The following is an 18723-nucleotide window of genomic DNA, read 5'->3' as shown; positions in this document are numbered from 1 at the left end:
AAGGCTTTCCCCAACATACCGAACATCTCTTTAATGGTGTTCGACTTGGATTCTTTTTACTTTGAAACGTCGAAAAATGTCAACACTTTCAAATTGGAAATTAAAAAATTCAAAAATACGAATACAAAAGTATTTTTCATCAATCTACAATACATATACAATACATATGTATTTACTTCAATTAAACTGAATGAAAGTTGTTAATTAAATAATATATTTATTTGTTAATCGTGTGAAGAGTTCAATATTCGTAAATTCAATTCATCCAACGCAATAAAAATGCATTTTAACTAAAAAAAATGAAAAAAGAGAAACTCTTATCTTAGTCGGGGTCCAATTAAAATTCCTACTTATTTTGACCATCATTAATCTCACTATCCCCGCGTCTATCTCTTCAGTCGCAATTATTCACTCATTACACACGCGGATCATTGAATTAACACCCAAAAGCAAAAACAAATCATGTTTTAAATAATATATATTTATACACTTTTTTTAAAGTTGGAAATAATTCAGTGCATTTCATTTCAGGATATAAATGCCAAAAATGTATTCCTTTGAAGAATCAGTAGACAATATAAAAATGAATGAGAATATTTCTCAATAAAAACTTCCTACTTCATGTTATCCTGCGTTATATGGTGACCATCCGTACGATTGTTGTAAATTCCGAAAACAAAAAAAAAGGACACAACATTAGGATAATAGGTAAGGATTAAAGAGAAGATACCGGTGCCCATTGGTCTTGAAGTTCTGAACATCAAAATGGGATTGAAAAACAGAGTCGACCAAAGCATTCCACATTCTCGATGGTCGATTTAAGAAAGAATCTTTATACTTGTCAGTACGCACGAAATTAAGCTCAAGACTAAGCTGATGACCATTCCTGGTGTGCGAGTATTACGGATGAATCCTTTAAGGGGCGGATAGCAACTGGATAATTCGACAGAACATTGTTTGTAAAAATATAGATAAAACAACGAAAGGAATGAGGTTTAAGCTTGTTTTAGAGGCACCTGCCCAGATATGCGAATTATATTCAAGTTATGGACGGATGAAGGCTTCGTAAATAAGATCATAAGGGTTGACAAAATTGTTTTGCACCTTTGGCGAACCTGGCACCTGGCAGCATTTTTGGCAATGTCAAATATGTAATCAATGATCATTCCGAGTACTGACAGTTGATTAGTTTCCTGCATGCAAGTGCCATTCATAGATAGCGGCATCGGGGTGTTTTGCGCTTTAACGACTGATTCCCCATTGGACAATGATGCCAAGATCAGAATTTAATGAGCTTATCGCTGCCGTTGAAGTTCCACATCCGATGGACATAGATGTGAAACTAGAAACTAATATGAAAATATGAGCGAAACAGTTTAATGGATCAAAAGTGGCAAACAAAAGATCATTTTAAGGAAGAGAGTCGGAGATTAAACGGAGCCCTGGGGGAAATTTATTTTATGAAAGTCTTTATTTACTATTTGATGATCTATATTATCATAAGTGCGTTTAAATGTCCATTTCCTATTTTTGTTTCAAAATATTTGAGTAATAAATTCACGATGTTCAATAAATCAAGTCTTAGATAATGTTTGTACCTCGTAATACTTAAATGTAGGCTTTAAGCCGGGTCAAATTAGAGGTCCGATTAACACCCAGTTGTGTGTTAATAAACCGTTTTCAGAGAAGAGCGGGAGAAATCGACTACCATCTTGATATCGCCCACCAAGGCGTATCCTTTTTAAAGGGTGATTTCTTAAAAGCTATATGAAAGTTTTCCAAAAAAACACATACAATTCAGAAAAATGCATGAAATTTTTATTTGAATAGACTGTACAGTCCATATAATTTAATGTTTGGTGGCTGCAAGGCTAGCTGTATGAACATTTTCTTTAAATGCAAAATAAAAAAGAAAAGTTTTTCAAAAACTAAGACATTCCTAATTTGACCGGACTTATGTTTATTTTTTAACATTTTTTTAAGCTCTACTTTTTACAACTTTTAAGTCAAGAATAATGATGTCACCTGGATGGAAAATGCTTCAGCTTGCCTTGAAAAATGACATTATGCTATCCGAAGAATTCCCAAACGATGTCATTGAGATTCAAAACAGAATTTTCGAAGCAGAGAATAATGCAATCGATATGCCAGAAGATTCACACGAAATAATCTTAACCGTTCTTATGAAAATATTGAGAGCCATTCAATTTTAAGCAAGAATGTTGAACTTGAGAGTTCGGTTGAAATTGAAACTATTCCAATTTATCATACAACGGTAGTTATTCACATTTCAGAAAACCTTATTCAGAGTGAATTTGGAACTCAAGAATGTGTGAATATTGAAAATTCGGATACGATTCTTCCCCGAAAGAAGAACCACAAAAATAAAGTAAACAAAAAATAATGATTTGGTAATAAACAAGAGCTTGCAATGGAAATACTAGGTTGAAAAAAGGCCTAGCAGCATTAGAAGAAGATGCAACTAGAAAAGAACACTTTATTGAACGATGCTACGGGTTTAATGATGAAGAAAGAAATAACATTTTTAATTAGTTTTAGAAGAAATATTTAAATGAAAAAAGGGTTAACGTAGAATACACAACTAAAATTGAACAAATTAAAAGACGGCGGTGTGTCCAAGAATCAAGGAAACGAAATAGTTCAATTTGTTATTTTCTTTAATACGAAAATGATATGAAACGCTTTTGAAAAGTGATGTACTTGAACATCGTATTGGTGAGTGCACTGTAACTAACTTTAAAAACAAAAAGTTTGGAAAATGAAAGAACCGCAATTGATTCTTTAGATTTATTATTAACTACAGTAAATACCTTTTAAATAACCGCCAAATAAATTTCATCTTCAGAAGGATTGCCTAGAAGATTTTTTACTAGTCCTAACTTTTGTGTATTAAGTTCACCAAAATTGTACTTCGAATCTAAGTGGCATACAAAAACGCAGTTGTGTGATGAATATTCCAAAATTTAGTATGCAGCACAAAATAAGAAACCTTTCTCCATTACAGCTTTTAACCCGCATGGAGTCTTGCATGATATGAATTAAAGTCTTTTCCTTCCAAAAAAAGACGAATGTAAGGTTTGTGTAGGATAAAGACGGGAAATGTTCAGGATATTTGGAACATAAAGGCTCCAAGATGAAGCTCGAGAGGAATAAAATAAAGATAAATCTGAGCCTACAAAAAAATTATTCACTGTAGGTTTATACAGTCAGTCTTACTTTCCCTTAAATTGAATTTATCGTCTTTGTACTAGCGACGAAAACTAATAGCCCACAACTTTACCACTTATGACTTGACAACACGCGGGGAGTTAGCGCTGATGAATTTTTATCAGTTTTGTGCAATTTCTCGTTAAGAAAATTATAGCCACCAACGATTGTAAGGACATTAATATTTACAGTGACGGGAATGCTGGCTGCTCCAAATAGAAATTTCATCTTAGCAAATGCACGTTTTTTACCTATTATCTTGTTGGCAACATTTTTAGATTGGTCTATAACTTAATCAATATAACCATGAATCGTCTCACAAATGAATAACGCTTGCAAATTATTGAACTTTATTATCAAAATGCGTGCTCTGTTAAGAAAATTAATCGTGCGCTTCTTCCAATTATATGGTCAGTTTAATCGACCCACTGAAGCTGCTATTCGGGCTATTGTGACTAAATTTCGCATCAAATTTACATTATTAAACCACCAACATGCTTACGTAGACTGCGAATTGAAGATACTATCGCAGCTGTATCGGCCAGTGTTAATGATGACCATCAATTATAGATTCGTCACCGTTCACAGCAATTGGGCTTCTATTACTTAACAACGTGGAAAATTTTGCGGAAGAATTTTGGTGTTATGCCTTTCAGAATACAGCTGATGCAACCTTAAATTTTAGGTGAATGGGCTCTGGGAAAGTTTGGCCGAAGATCCACTTTTTTACCGAAAAATTATGTTCAGCGAAGAAGCTCATTTTTGGCTCAACGGGTACGTAAATAAGCAGAATATCAGCCAAAAGCATTGCAAGATCTACCAATACATCCAGAAAAAGTCACAGTTTGGTGCGGTTTATAGGCTGGTGGCATCATTGGCCCGTACTTCTTCAAAGAAGGTGCGAATCGTAACGTAACTTTGAATGGTGAACGCTACCGTGATGGTGGCTTTAACAAGACGGTTCTACATGCCACACAGCATTCGCAACAATGGACTTATTGAGAGGCGAGTTCGATGAACATTTTATTTCATGTTTGGGACCGGTCAGTTGGCCGCTTATATCGTGCGATTTGACGCCCTTAGATTATTTTTTGTGAGGCTATGTGTGGGAAACGGCACATATACTTTCTGTCTAATTTAATAATAATAATAATAATAATAATAATAATAATAATAATAATAATAATAATAATAATAATAATAATAATAATAATAATAATAATAATAATAATAATAATAATAATAATAATAATAATAATAATTACACTAATAAATTAATACCTAATCTGCATAATACTCTATATGTCAACATTATAGCTCAGACTATTATGATAGATGATATCAATAATAATTACATCTTAATACAATTGATTTCAGTGTCAACGATACTAACAGTTTTTTTTTGGGTTTTTGTACATTGACTCCACATGGAGTACCTCTAGTTTTTAAACATATCTCCTGACAGTTTAACAGTTTAACCTTCTGTCAGTAACCTCTTCTCTAGCAAGGACCGCTAAACGCTAAAACTGCTAGAAAAGAGGCGGAGCTTAACAAAGTTCGATTTGGGTAGGATAATTACTAATTCTTGCCAAATCAATTGGATTTATTTCTTTAAGCAGTGCGGTCGGGAGGCTCTGAAATCTTAGAAATCGAGTTAGTTTAACGAGAGACAAAAAAAAAAAACATAAGTGATAGTGACGATCATAATTATATAAAAAAAAAGAGAATAAAGTTTTAAAAATTAATTTAAAAGGAACAAACAAAAAAAAAACAAAACAATTGAAACTAGGGCTATAATGTTAGTTAAATTATCCCTTTAAATAATTTATATACTTAACAAAAAGTGTCGGTGTAAAGCTTTAATATGGTATAAATTTCCATAAGTTAAACCAAAACAAAAAAAAAAGAAAACAGAATATAGTGGTGTTATATATAACATAAAAGTGCTTGTCCTAAATCCCCCCCCCCTGCTAGACGAAAAATAGATAAAAAAAAGAAAAATTGCGAAAAAAAAATGCCTGACTCTACTTACCTTATTGCCTTTACCTACAAAATAAGAAAAGAGGAAAAACCATTTTAAAACCTGAAAAGAAAAAATAAAAAAACTTAAAAAAAAGAAAAAAAACCAACCTTATACTTACCTGCGATCGACTCATCCATCTACCCAAATTTACTTACCTGAAGTCCCGACACTCGTATAATTACCGGAAATACTGACTAGACCTGAACACTTACCAAAGCAACACCCTACAACGGAGCAGCACCCTAAAAACCCTAATACTTACCTTGTGGAAAAAGTGTGTCCTAAGTGTTCATAACGTATACCCATATCATTACCTACCTTCTTCAACTTTGGATCTACCCTCTCCCCCCTCTTCCTTCCTACCTCTTGTGTCTAGTGTGACGTTAGTGTCTTAGTTTAATAAGAGCAAAGCAAAAAAAAAAAATATAAATATATGAATATATGTAAAGTGGCCAAGTGCAATTAATAAGGAAATAAATGAATAGGTCGATTAATAATGATTATTTAAAAATTAAGAAAAAAAAAAACAAAGTTAAAATTACATATCGAAACAAAACAAAACAAAACAAAATACTTTAATAAAATTACAGGAAGTCATCTATAGGATAAGGACTCCAATGTGGTGCACCTCCTTGGCAGAACAACCTTCGGATGGCAAAGTAAGTTTATACATTTTTTTTTCCGAACCGTATACTTACCCTTAAAATATTGTTTTTGATTTGTTTTGTTACAAAAATATATACATATATTTTTCTTATGGCAAATATTAAATGGTAAATACAGTACACTGAAAAAAAAATAACTATACAAATAAAAATACATACAAAAAAAATATAACTAAATAAAATTAAATTTGTTAATTTGTGATACAACAACAAATAAATAGAAATGATAACCACACTACACTGAAAAAAAAAATAAATAACTACTCAAAAATAAAAAAAAATATATAAATTAAAGAAAAAGTATATAATTAAAATAGGTCAAGTTAAAGTTTTTTTTTAATTTGTAGAAACAACAACAAAAAAATTAACTTCACTACACTGAAAAAAAAAATTTATTTCCAAATAGAATTGACTACAACGAAAAGATAATATAAATATATTAAAAAATTTTATATTGATTATTAATACTTTTTATAATTGTATTTTTTTGAATCATTAATTTTTTTATGGTTATGTTTAAAAAAAAACACATATTGTTGCAATCAAAGCTTGGCCAACTACAATAAAACTACGAATTGTACTTTATAATCGAAATGTCTTTGGTATTTCGCTTTATTTCTTTCTTTTTTGACATTAGGTTGATTTAAGATGGAGTCTTAAACCTAAGGCTTGAGGTGGAACGTGACGCGCAACTGAGGTAGATGTCGATGATACGATGAAGTGGTAAGCTGGTATAACTTAGGTCTGGGGTTACTGCATAATATAGGAGGAAGCAGTAACCATGGTGGTATCTGTGGATACATTGGGCGGGTTAAATCCTCTGGAGGGCCAACAACATCATGGACTCTCACCCCCTATAGGAATTACACCCTTCTAACGGAACGGAATCGGGTCTCATTGTATTTATAATGAACCAACGATTTTTTTTTTATAAATTCTTTCTCCGGCATGAAGTCGTAACGACAGTTCAGTGCTGCGGTAGCAAGAACCCCCCCGCCGACGAGCTAGTTTGTGCTATGCAAGCATGCCACGCTGCCGTAGCCTGGACACCCTCTCCTCCTTGCTGCCCGGATCAGCCTCACGTTTCCTGTAGACATGGGGTTGTAACGGTGGTATAGGGAGGAGAGGTCGGATTCTGTGATTGGACTAAAGGCCAGGTGGTTTATTTATACCTCTACCTCTAATTGGTAGGCCCTAACCGCCAATCAAGAAATCCAGCCGACAACACCTCGGTTTTGTTACATATTTCAAAGCTCATGTCCATACAGCCCGCTTCAATTGGAAGACAATATTAAAGCATTTTTTCGTGAGATACACGAAATGTTGGAAAGAGAATGCCATAATTGAACTAATCGGATTGACCATTTGAGACGCAGTTAAGGTGAACATTTGCATGAAGTAATCTTCAAAACATTTAATTATATGGACCGTGCTATCGATTCAAATAAAGATTACATGAATTTTTTTTAAATTTAAGGTGTTTTTTTTTTTGAAAAACTTTTGTATAGCTTTTAAAAAATCACCCGTATATATTTTTATGAATTTCTACTACATTAAAAGTTTAGAAACCTATATTGTCTTGGTACCTCCTGAACAGTTTACAAAAAATGGACATATGAGGTTCGCATCTTTAGCCCACGATACATCATTGGAAAAAAGGACTTCTTATGTCTAAAGAAGTTATAACGTATATATTGTTAATACAAAATTGATTATTCAATTTACTTATGCGTTATAAGCAAACATAAATAAATGTTGAACAAATTATTAAATTCATTTTAAAAAAAAATTAAAAAATTAGGTTCACGACATTTTTATTTAAACTTTTAGCAAGTTTGGTCACCACAGAAAGAATTACTCCTTTTTGCCCCATGTTGATCCATGTATCTTCTCTTTTTTACTGTTAATGTGTTGTTGTTGTTCAGGACGATGAGATAAACATTATCACTACATAAACTCACTCACAACCAAAACGGACTTAACAAGTAATTATTTACCAGAAAACAGATGGATAATTCCGATAATTACATAATTTATAATTCTGGAATATAAAAGCATGCGAAAAATAAATTACATTAATTGGTCAAAATGTTGGCATTAAATTCAATATTTGAATTGGTTCAAGCGTTCAAAAAAGGAGGTTTGCAATGGCAGCAGAGTATTATGGTGGTTCTAGAGTTGGTGTGTTGTGCTGGAAATGGGAAGAAGGGGGCTGTTGTTACATGCATATGTGTGGTTTTTGGACGGGACAGCAAGGATGTGAGTTTCATTAGCTTTTATGTATGCAGAATTGTTGTTTTCTGTTCTGAGTTGGCTTATTGGAGTTTTTCCTTGTTTACAAAATGATAAATGGTTTTAATTAAAGAATATTTTCATTGTTAACCATAAAATAAAAATACATAAAAACATATAAACAAAAATAAACTTATACACATATTATTCTATGGTTTAAACAGGATTATTTGATTCTTCCTTATCTGTTGTTTTCTATCTCTCTTCCTCAATTGTATTCAAAATTTCAACTGCATTAATATTTATTTAGTAATGGAATGAGAGATATAGCAATATCCTTGGAATTTTGAAAAATGAAAAAGTTATTAAGTTAAATACTGCGCTTTTGTGTTTAATTTATTGGTTTTACACAGAATTAAAGCGTGTTTTTACGGAAAACACCTTTGGGGTTATTGAGAAATAAAGTATTTTTATTACGTAAGCAAATATACCTATTTATTAATTCATTAAAATAAAATTATATTTGGAACTTTAGTTTGAAGTGAGTACGATAGTCATCAATGCGGTCTACCTGCTGTAATGCAAATTTTAAAAGAACGAGTAGGAATATGTTGCAAGCACTCATCTTAGCGAGAAAAGTTAGCTTAAATGACATAGCCCCACTAAATACCAGAAGTTTTGACAGCTGCAGAAATTGACGAATATTTACAAAAGATGGATAAAACAATAAAATGAACGGTGGAACAGAAAATACTTAATTACAGAACTTGATAAAATAAACGTCTACAGAAACGCGACTACAACCACAACTTTAGCTTTGCGACAAGACTCAAAAACTTATACAGAAAATTCACAGACCCGCACTTACTGCAGATTAGGACACTTAGAATACTGAAGAATCAGAAAAAATATAAATCTGTTGACAAGAAGATTTTCCATGGGTGCCCATTATGCCCCTTTTACTTGCATGAAAAGCCATGTTGATCCTTTATTTTTAACTACGGTCCTATCAACATTTTACTTATTTTAGATGGTTCGGAACTATTTGTGAAAGACCCAGCGACAAAAATGGAGCAAAGACAGAATGCTCCGAGCTGTTCAAGATGTAAGGTAAAAAAATGAGCTGTAAAGCTGCTGCTCGAAATTACGAAATTCTTAGAAGCACTTTACAAAGATTTATAAAAAAAGGCTGATCTGAACCTCGACCTTCCACTTGTGATAACAAAAGTGGGAAACTTTAAGCTCGTTTTGTAAGAAGCTCAAGAATAATAGAAGGCCGCTTATTTGGCTTCTCGATGAAAGAATTTCGTGAATTGGCGTATGAGCTAGCGGAAAAAAATGGGTTGGCCAATGACTTCGATGCAAAACACGAATCGCCGGAAAAAAATTGGGAAAGCATTTTTTTCAAACGTAATGCAACTATTTCATTAAGAAAGCCAGAAGCAACATCTACGGCTCGGGCTATGGAGTTTAACCGAGTCACTGTGGCAAATTTTTATAATTTTTTGGATGTGTGTATTGAAATATATATATTTTCCTCAAGCAGGATATTCAACGTAGATGGAATTGGGATCACTGCCGTTGCAAAGAGTCTGAGAAAAAGTCCAGCAACTAGAAGAAGGAAGCAAGTAGGATCGTTATTTTCTTCAAAGCAAAGACGACAATTAACGGTGGAAATTTGTGGAAGCCCTGATGGTTCGTATATGCCGCCAATGTTTATTTTCTCTAGAAAAATAATGAAAGCCGAGCTGATCAATGGAACACCGCCTAATTCATGGGGCGAGTGAAACAAAAATGGATTTATAACTAAGAATCTGTTTTTGAAGTGGTTCAAAAGATTTATTGAATGGTCACGCACAACCAAAGAACAGTCACTTTTGTTACTTTTAGAGGGGCATGCAATCCATGTTAAGAGCATTGAAGTCATAGATGTTGCAAGAGCAAGTGGTTTTGTCATGCTCTGCTTTCCACCACATCGAATGCAACCCTTGGATGTGACGCTTATGAAGCCTCTTAGCTAATAGAGATGAAGTAAAGAAAAGGCTCACACAAAACCCTGGAAGAACTGTTACACACTACCAAGTAGGACAATTGTTTTGAAAAGCCTATTTAAGAGCTAATACAATGACAGTTGTGGTAAACGGCTTTCGGGAGATGGGCACATGGCCGGTAAACCCTAACTTATTCGATGACTTTTTGCCTTCCAAAACCACGGATATGTTCAATAAAGAGCAACCTACTTTTGACCTGAATTTGCAAGCTTCTCAAGTGCAACAAACTGGCTCATCAACCACTGATACACTTATGTTATCAGAAGCTTCATTTACAAGAGCGGTAGACGCATCAGCGCTGTCCCATCCACTTACGTCATACAATCACTGGTTTCGACAATGAATGATCAATCCAGGAAATCAATTCCTTGCCAGAAATCTGTAATACCATCGCCAATAAATGCATTGTTACAACGTACAAACTCTGGTTTAGCAATTGACGAAGCGCCAACGCCCTTTCCATAATTGTTCACCATCTCAGATTGTAGCAGTTCCCAAACCAAACAAAAAAGAGAGCTTCTAAGGGTCTAAGAGCAACTAAAGGCTGAAATCACCAAATCCAAGCCTCCCACAATGAAGAAAAAGAAAATAATCGCAAAGGTTAAAAAAAACAAAGAGGCAGAACTTCAGACAACGAAGAAGACGAGGAGTGCTTGTATTGTTGGTATTTATACTCCCAGTCTATCGAAGGATGGGTTTCCTGTAGAGCTTGCTGAAAGTGGACTCATTTTTCATGTGCTGGAGAGGATGATGAATCCAATCACATGTGCATACGTTGCAATCTCACAATAATCCTTAAAGGGCCCATAATGCCCGGCTTCCGCTACTGTGATAACAATATAGGCCCAGCTAATTCAAGAGTTAATGTTTCTCAAAATCAACAAGTCAATCAGGAAAATGAATGAAAATGACATTACGTATCTGAAACAAGCCATATTTGACGATGAATTTTATATAATAGTTAAGAAATGAAGTAGATGGTGAAGACAGTGAGAGCTGCTTTTCAGAAAGTGAACAAGGTGAATATCAGCATTCATCCCAACAAAGACCTGGAAAAAGACATCCTTACTTCATTTTTACCCTCAAAGTGAAAAGACACCAAACAAAAAGTAAGAAAAGAGGCTGAGATGCGACCCAAACTAATAACTTCCCATCCCGTCTGTCTTGCTTAAAAGTTTTGTAGGTTTACGTGTTGGGTTAAAAAAGTTATCAGTTAATTTATTCTTAAAAATTTTTTAAATTATCAACTGATTACCTGTCTAGTTTTAAACTTGTAACTTAAATGTTCCTATCCTATCATTGTGAATAATTTGTATTATTTTGTTAACGACTTAACTTGTAACCCATTGTAATTCTTTTCTTCGTCATTTATTCTTTTCGTTAAAAATGTCTTCGTTCGGTTTTGTAGAACTTTACCGGGCTATCACGCACAATAAAGTGGAATTAAAAACGAGAAGGTTGTAAAAAGGAGCGTGTTTATCGTGATCGTTTAAATAAAAAATTATAAGTAAAAAGATTACCAAAACTACAGTCCACATTTAAACGGACTTAACATTTGGTCCTTCGAGCCGGATTTGCAGATTTCAAATGTTTAAGGACAGACAACAAGACTACTGCTGGGCAGAGATAGAGGCCCGTGTTAGCATTTACGAATCAGGGTTGCGGGTTCATGAGAAGTTGGATAAGTTCCTCATCTAGAATGACAGACAATGAGACACCAACAATGTCTTTCATATAAACAAATAGTTTAGTTTGAAAACTTTTGTTAAATACATTTTTAGTCTAAAATAAATTTTCACCAATTGAAGTAGCATTTCAAAAATTTTTAAAAATTAGATGAATGAAATTAATTTGAGAGATATCAAGACCCGAACATCAATTTTTAGCAAATTTGCGTAATTTTTTTTGTAGATTTTATTTTTTATAAAAAAACGGACTGTTGGATTTGTTTAAAAAAAAAACAACCTAATATCGAAAACAATATTTTCTGTGAAATCAAAAAAAGTTTGAAGACAAAATTTTTAATTTTTCAAAAGCCATTTGAGTCGTAAGTAAATTTTTACTAAGTTTTAGTGTTGCTTTTTTGTTAGGTTTTTATTTTTTGTAAAAAAAACTGTCAATTAGATTTCCCTCAAAATTTAACTGATTGTGGACAAAAATATTTTTTAATAGATAAAAGCAGTTTAAAGCCAATATTTCAAAGTTTGGAAAAGATATTTGAGTGGAAAATCAATTTTTACCAACTTTGAGTAATGTTTTTTTTTATGTTTTTATACTTTACAAGCTGACCCGACGAACTTTGTTCCGCCTTAATGGCAATAAATAGGCAGATTGTGTTTTTTTTATTGGAAAAAATACAAAAAAAAATAAATAACTGCATTAATCATTCATTATTATTTCTGTATTTTAGTACATAGGTTCCTCTTCACTTAAGTACCTCGTGATACACGTCATTTTTTGTTTCATTATCAGGCGCAAAAACAAACAACGCAGATGGTCTTCCGACCCCTGAACATGCCACGTGTAATTGACCATGGGAAAAACATGAATGTTCTAGATTTAAACCACAAACTTTTAAGGATTGGCCTTGTGATTTGTTGATGGTCATGGCAAATGCAAGACGTATCGGAAATTGAAGTCTTTTAAATTCAAACGGCATATCGGTTGGGATCATCGTCCAAAAAGTTTAAAAATTCAATTGGATAGTTGGTGGCTTCATCTTCATTTGTGATGCAGTCAATAGATTTGAATAAATGCATTGTTCCAATGATCTTATTTTGAATTATGTAGTTCAGGTCATCTACATCTTTATTCTTAGCCGCTAAAATTGCTCGCTCACTCAACCATTACCGATAGTAAGCAATTGCTCCGAGAAATCTTCAGCAGATGTATCATTAAGCAATGTAACTCTCATGTTTGTTGTCAGCTGCAGTTTCTTCACATAGCGCCATAGATTTAACAATTTGAGGCAAGCGTTTATTTCATCGGCAGCGTTGGCGGAAATCGCCAGACAGTAAAATCATTGCTCCTCCAAAACATCTCGAGTCATTGCGTAAATCTTTTAATGTTCGGTGCTTATAATGCACGTTTTTGCGCCATTGTGCATTCGTCCCAGATGATGATTTTCGATGCCGCTAAAACTTTGGCCATTGCAGAGTAATTTGCAATATTACACGTTGGTTCTTCAATAGTTTGAAGATTTAACGGTAATTTGAATGCTGAATGAGCCGTACGGCATCCTTCTAACAATGTGGCTGCTATTCCAGAAGAAGCAACTGCAACCGCTATGTTGGATCTCGCCCGAACAGTTGCTAAAACTAATGACATAAGGAATGTCTTGCCAGTTCCACCAGGGGCATCTAGGAAATATAAACGACCATTTTCATCAGCGATTGCCTTCATTAAAGTATCATAAACTTCCTTTTGTTGGTAATTAAACAGGCGTACATTCCTTTGAACTACTAAATCTAATTCCTGGTGATCATATTCACGTTCCCGTTCAAAATCTCGATTAAATGCGTCATTCATTTCACGATTTGGCGCTGGCATTCCTAACCTGATTAATAAATTACCGCACATGAGGTAATACATATCTTCGATCAAGAGTAAAGCACGATTATGTATCTCCTCATTCATCTCAATATCGTGATTTCTGGAACTGGCACGACTTTGATGTAAAATATCTTCTGACATACTATCTTTGTATTTGTGCCACAGGTTACATGGGTTTGATGGAAAACATGTCGAAATTATGATAGCGAATAATGTGCGTATCTGACTTGGAGATGCAGAGATAGTGGCTTCAGCGATTGTCGTATCCCAATGGGTATCGTTTTCTAATAAGATCAATTCTTCACATGCAGCACGATATGTTGGGAATATTACACCATTAACAGTTCGTAGTGTCTCAAATGAAGTTGGACCACGCAAATTTACCAGCAACAACCGCAAATAGAAACATTCATCATTCTTTGGATGAACTGTATACATACGACCAAGAGCATCAGTAGAACGCACATCTGGATATCCAGGAACCCAGCAAAGTTCGTGCAAACTGATCGCTTTGGCAGATTGCAAAAAAACTGGTCAATGTAGTTGCTGGAGTTGTTTCAGCACGTTGCGTAGCATTCGAAGCCGTGAAATATACTCGTTGACCATTCTCCAGATGCACCGTCAAATGTATAACAGTAGGATAACGTTCGTGAATTGGAAATGCGAATATACGCCAAATCGCTTCATTACAGTTCACCTAACGACCAACTTGATAGCGTGAAATTTCATCGTTGGTATTTGAGGATTGCAATCCAAAAACCGCCATATCACTGCCTTTCGTGATATATTATTTGGAAATATATTTTATGGACTTAACTGAATTGCAGTATTCAGCGTTGCAATGTGACTTGAACGTTTTAGAAATAAGTGGCGAATATGGAACAATCCAACTGTTGTTGACAACGAAATCCATTCTTTTCACTTTCGTTGTGACAGTTCGACCGTTGTCAACTTGTGATCGACGCCGATACAGCGGATACCCATCGTTGCCAGTGACAGTCTCCGCCGTTAATTTCCGTGGATATCGTTTAGAGCACTTTCCATCGACCATGTAAGGTGATTGGGGATTGATGGCACCACACGGTCCATGAATCATATTAGTAGTAACAACATCATGTAGGTCTGGATCGACTTCATGATCAGGAATCTCGGCACATATGATATCATCTATTTGGTCAGGCTGAATTCTTTCCACTAACCAAATAAGAATGTGTGCGTGCAGCAGGCTTGGCTTTGCCATTTGATTGAACACATCCAGCATCGAGTATCTCCAAAGACGCGTTGTTTAACAATAAAGTTCATCAGGGACCGAATTTTTTGCCTGAATATACGTGCTGTGATGTCGTGTCTATCATTTGATGTCTGTCCGGGAAGCAGCAATTGAGTGATTTCTATCCATTTTGGATAACAGGTCAAAGTAATAAAGAGATCTGGCCGGCCGTAGTGACGAACATATGTTATTGCATCTTGTGCATATTCATGCATATGACGTGGGCTACCAATGTACGTCGCCGGCAGAATAGTTAATCGACCAATATTAGCCGAATTTCCTTCAGTACTTACTGCATCACGTAAATATATGTACTCCTTAGAACGCAGTTTGGCTTGGTTCAACCTAATAAATGTTAAACGTTCCGTTTCTATTTTTTTATACATGTCAACGCAATACTGCTGAAATAATCGACGAAACCGCAGCAAATAGTTGTCATCATTTTGACGAATCATCAAACGATATGCATAATAATTCATTGAGTTAACTTTCTTTGTAGTTTCTTCACTTGAAATTAAAAATTTGATAATTAACCATTTCAAAGACAAATAATACAGACATTAAGCATTATTAAGATACTGATACTTTCGCGACGTGTACGCCCGATATCGCGTTTTTCCAATTGTTCACCAATAATCAGGATGGCAACTTCGTCTACTGTTGGAGCATTAAATGTGCGTTCGTGTGTTCCAGATGGTCGTTTATCTGCTTTGATGACAACTTTTTAGTCATCATTTGGCATGCGCTCTAAAGCACTCTTAAACAACCTGACCAACGCATGAAGTTCATGAAGCAGACACTGCAAGAGTAGAGTTCAGTATTGGCAAATATAAAACACACCAATAGATAAAGTAAGTTATTCTTCAACTACATTCTATGTAAGTACAAAAATAAATACCTTAAATGTCGGATTAAATCCTCCTTCTTCGATAATGTCTGCCCCAAATGACGTCATTTGGAAACAACTATTATATTTTCGAGTATTTGCAAGAAAGTGGCGTGATTCTTGTTTTTCGCCACAAAGCAATGAATACAATGGCTCACGTGGCGGAGTCAATTTGTCAATTTCACTTTACCATTAAGGCAGCATAATCCAGGCGTTTCTCCGGAAAACTTTAATGCACCACAATACTCACAAACAACGTCCATTTGCCCAATGCAAACGCTATGATGCAAGCTGTAATCATTGCTGCAATCGTATCGAAACGCTGCTCGATTCAAATCACCTAAATATCTTGTTCTGCGTCGCAAATTATCTATTTGTTGCCTTCTGTTGTTTGCTCGACGATTTTGCATTGCCAACCGAGCTGTTTCACGGGCTGCTTCACTTTGGATAAAATTTTGAGAAAAATCGAATGAATACATTTTTTAAAACCCCAAAAAATAATGTTTCAAAAAGGTGGGAAAAGTGATTTTCACCTCTAATATATTTCCAAAAATTTTAAATATTGTCTTCAATCTAATTTTATCTCACAGAAAATATTGTTTTCGACATTCAGTAAATTTTGTATAAGACTAAGTCCGTTTTCCCAAGAAAATGAAATCTACAAAAAATAGTAAGCAAATTTGGTAAACATTGATGTTCTGTTCTCGACATCTCGTGAACAATAAAAAATATTGACTTCAAATTAATTTCATACTTCCAATTTGTATTATTTTGTTTGTATAATAAATTAAAATTATTAACAAATGCTACTAAAACTGGTAGAAATTGGTTTTCAACTTAAAATCTCGTTAACAATAGATAGATTTTGAAATCAAATTATTTCATCATATGCAAAATTTGTTTGGTAATTTTTAAGTTTTTATGAAAAAATATGAACGACAACACACAAACTTTTAAGCAAGACAAATCGACAGACGGAATGGTAAGTTATCAGTGTGGGTTGTATCCCAGTCAGTATTGTGGTACCACAAATCAATTTATTGTTGTAATATTCAAAATCCTACTTATATTCTAGACAAGAGCCTGGTCATTGTACGCATGCTAATTTAAAATTGACTCATTGTGTCCAAAATGTTTGGCTATTCAAACTGAAAGCCCTTATCAGAAAGCTCTATATCGCTATTCTTTTACTTTGCCGATGAAAACTTCTTCCTCAAACACGATTTCCCAGGACCTCTATCGCTGGCCAACAATAGCAAAGACACCAACCGGTTGCCAATTCTTCATAACCTGTGCGAAGTGTAATTTGCTCGATGGCAAACACGTGGTGTTTGGACGAGTTCCCGAAGGACTGTTGATAATTAGAAAAATTGAGAATGTTCCAACCGGACCCAATAACAAACCTAAGCTACCCGTGACAATAACTCAATGTGGACAATTGTGAAATCCAAGTGTTTGTTTCATGTTCTTAAGTTCTCTTTTTCATTTAAACTGTAAAAAAAAAACATAAAATGAACTTAATTAAAAAATACACATATTGATACCATGAATACAAAAATTTTAATAAAAAATAACTAAGAGTAAATTTTACGTTCTTGTACTTCTGTTTTGATCAAAAAGTTCCACAAGAATGTTTTTGAACTGTAAATGATCATAAAAATGTCATCAATTCAATTGGTATTTTTACGCGCGATAGAATTTAGCCAGTGCTTTCCCAACAACAACAAAAAAGACTTAAAAATTATTTTATATCTCAATAAACTTGTTTATGGATATAACAAAGTATACATAAATATTGCCTTCCCTATACATTCCCACCCACCTAATCCGCAATCAATCTCAATTTATTTTACGCGAAAAAGAAACTTATATGATATTTAAGTCTACATAACATAATAAAAATAATAAATCCTTTTATAAACCTTAAGCTCATATCCTAAGCAATTACTACATCGACAAATTACTAGCAGCAATTTTGCCACAACAAAAATAATCCGCCTAAACACAGTTTTTGATGCCTTTTACGCTAACAGTAACACAGCCATACCGCATAAGCTTTTCTTGAAAAGCCAAAAGAAATTTTACGGTGACGAACGGCGACATCAAAATGAAAAACATACATACGCGCCACTTGTAGACGGTACAGTAGCCACAGTCACAGGACACAGTATAGAGAAATGTGAGGTTAGGTTATAGGTACTATACCGCCATATTGCAATTTAGTTAAGTCTCTGGCCGCTATGCGCGGCGCTAGTTTTATCATCCAATTTGGTAGTCACATTCAAGGATATCTATAAAAAAATACAAAAAAAGGAAAGTCAACAAAAAGTAAACAAGGATATGAGAACGCAAAGAAACACCCGAGCCGCTAATAAAAGTGAATAATAAATTTATGAGCATGTCCTTGCTAGGGGTAGATTTTATAGTTCAGCTCTCCATGAATTGGCAGGACGAGGACGATGAAGAAGAAGACGAAGACGAAGAAGTATCCTTAGCCGATAAACAAAACAACAAAACGAGCGCGTTTAGTGTTTGCTTCAGTGCATGTCAAGGAATTTATCTTGCGAAGTCATCAACGTTGACAACAACACTATACTTTTAAGTTCTACTATAAGAACACAAGGATATACCTAGTCCCATGCATGATATCTTAAAAGGACCTTCCCTTCCCCCTGCTTTATTCCCAAAAATAGAAGACAACAAGGACTTTCATGGACATGAGAGTATATAAAGAGGACCAGCGAGAAACAGTGCAGCATAAATGAAATTTCATGCATAACAAACATAAAAATGATCCTTTAAGCAGATACTTTCAT

General features: G+C 34.3%; 1 protein-coding gene across 1 annotated transcript; it reads right to left on the bottom strand.

The window, feature by feature from the left end:
- Positions 1-14538: 14538 nt before the first annotated feature.
- LOC129953557 (uncharacterized) lies at positions 14539-14991 on the bottom strand. The gene has a single exon (XM_056066798.1). The coding sequence runs from the start codon at positions 14989-14991 to the stop codon at positions 14539-14541; it is 453 nt and encodes a 150-aa protein (XP_055922773.1).
- Positions 14992-18723: the final 3732 nt, after the last annotated feature.

This window comes from Eupeodes corollae, unplaced genomic scaffold, assembly GCF_945859685.1.
Source record: "Eupeodes corollae unplaced genomic scaffold, idEupCoro1.1 scaffold_668, whole genome shotgun sequence".
Lineage (NCBI taxonomy): Eukaryota > Metazoa > Arthropoda > Insecta > Diptera > Syrphidae > Eupeodes > Eupeodes corollae.
This window is presented reverse-complemented; position numbering and strand designations above follow the sequence as displayed.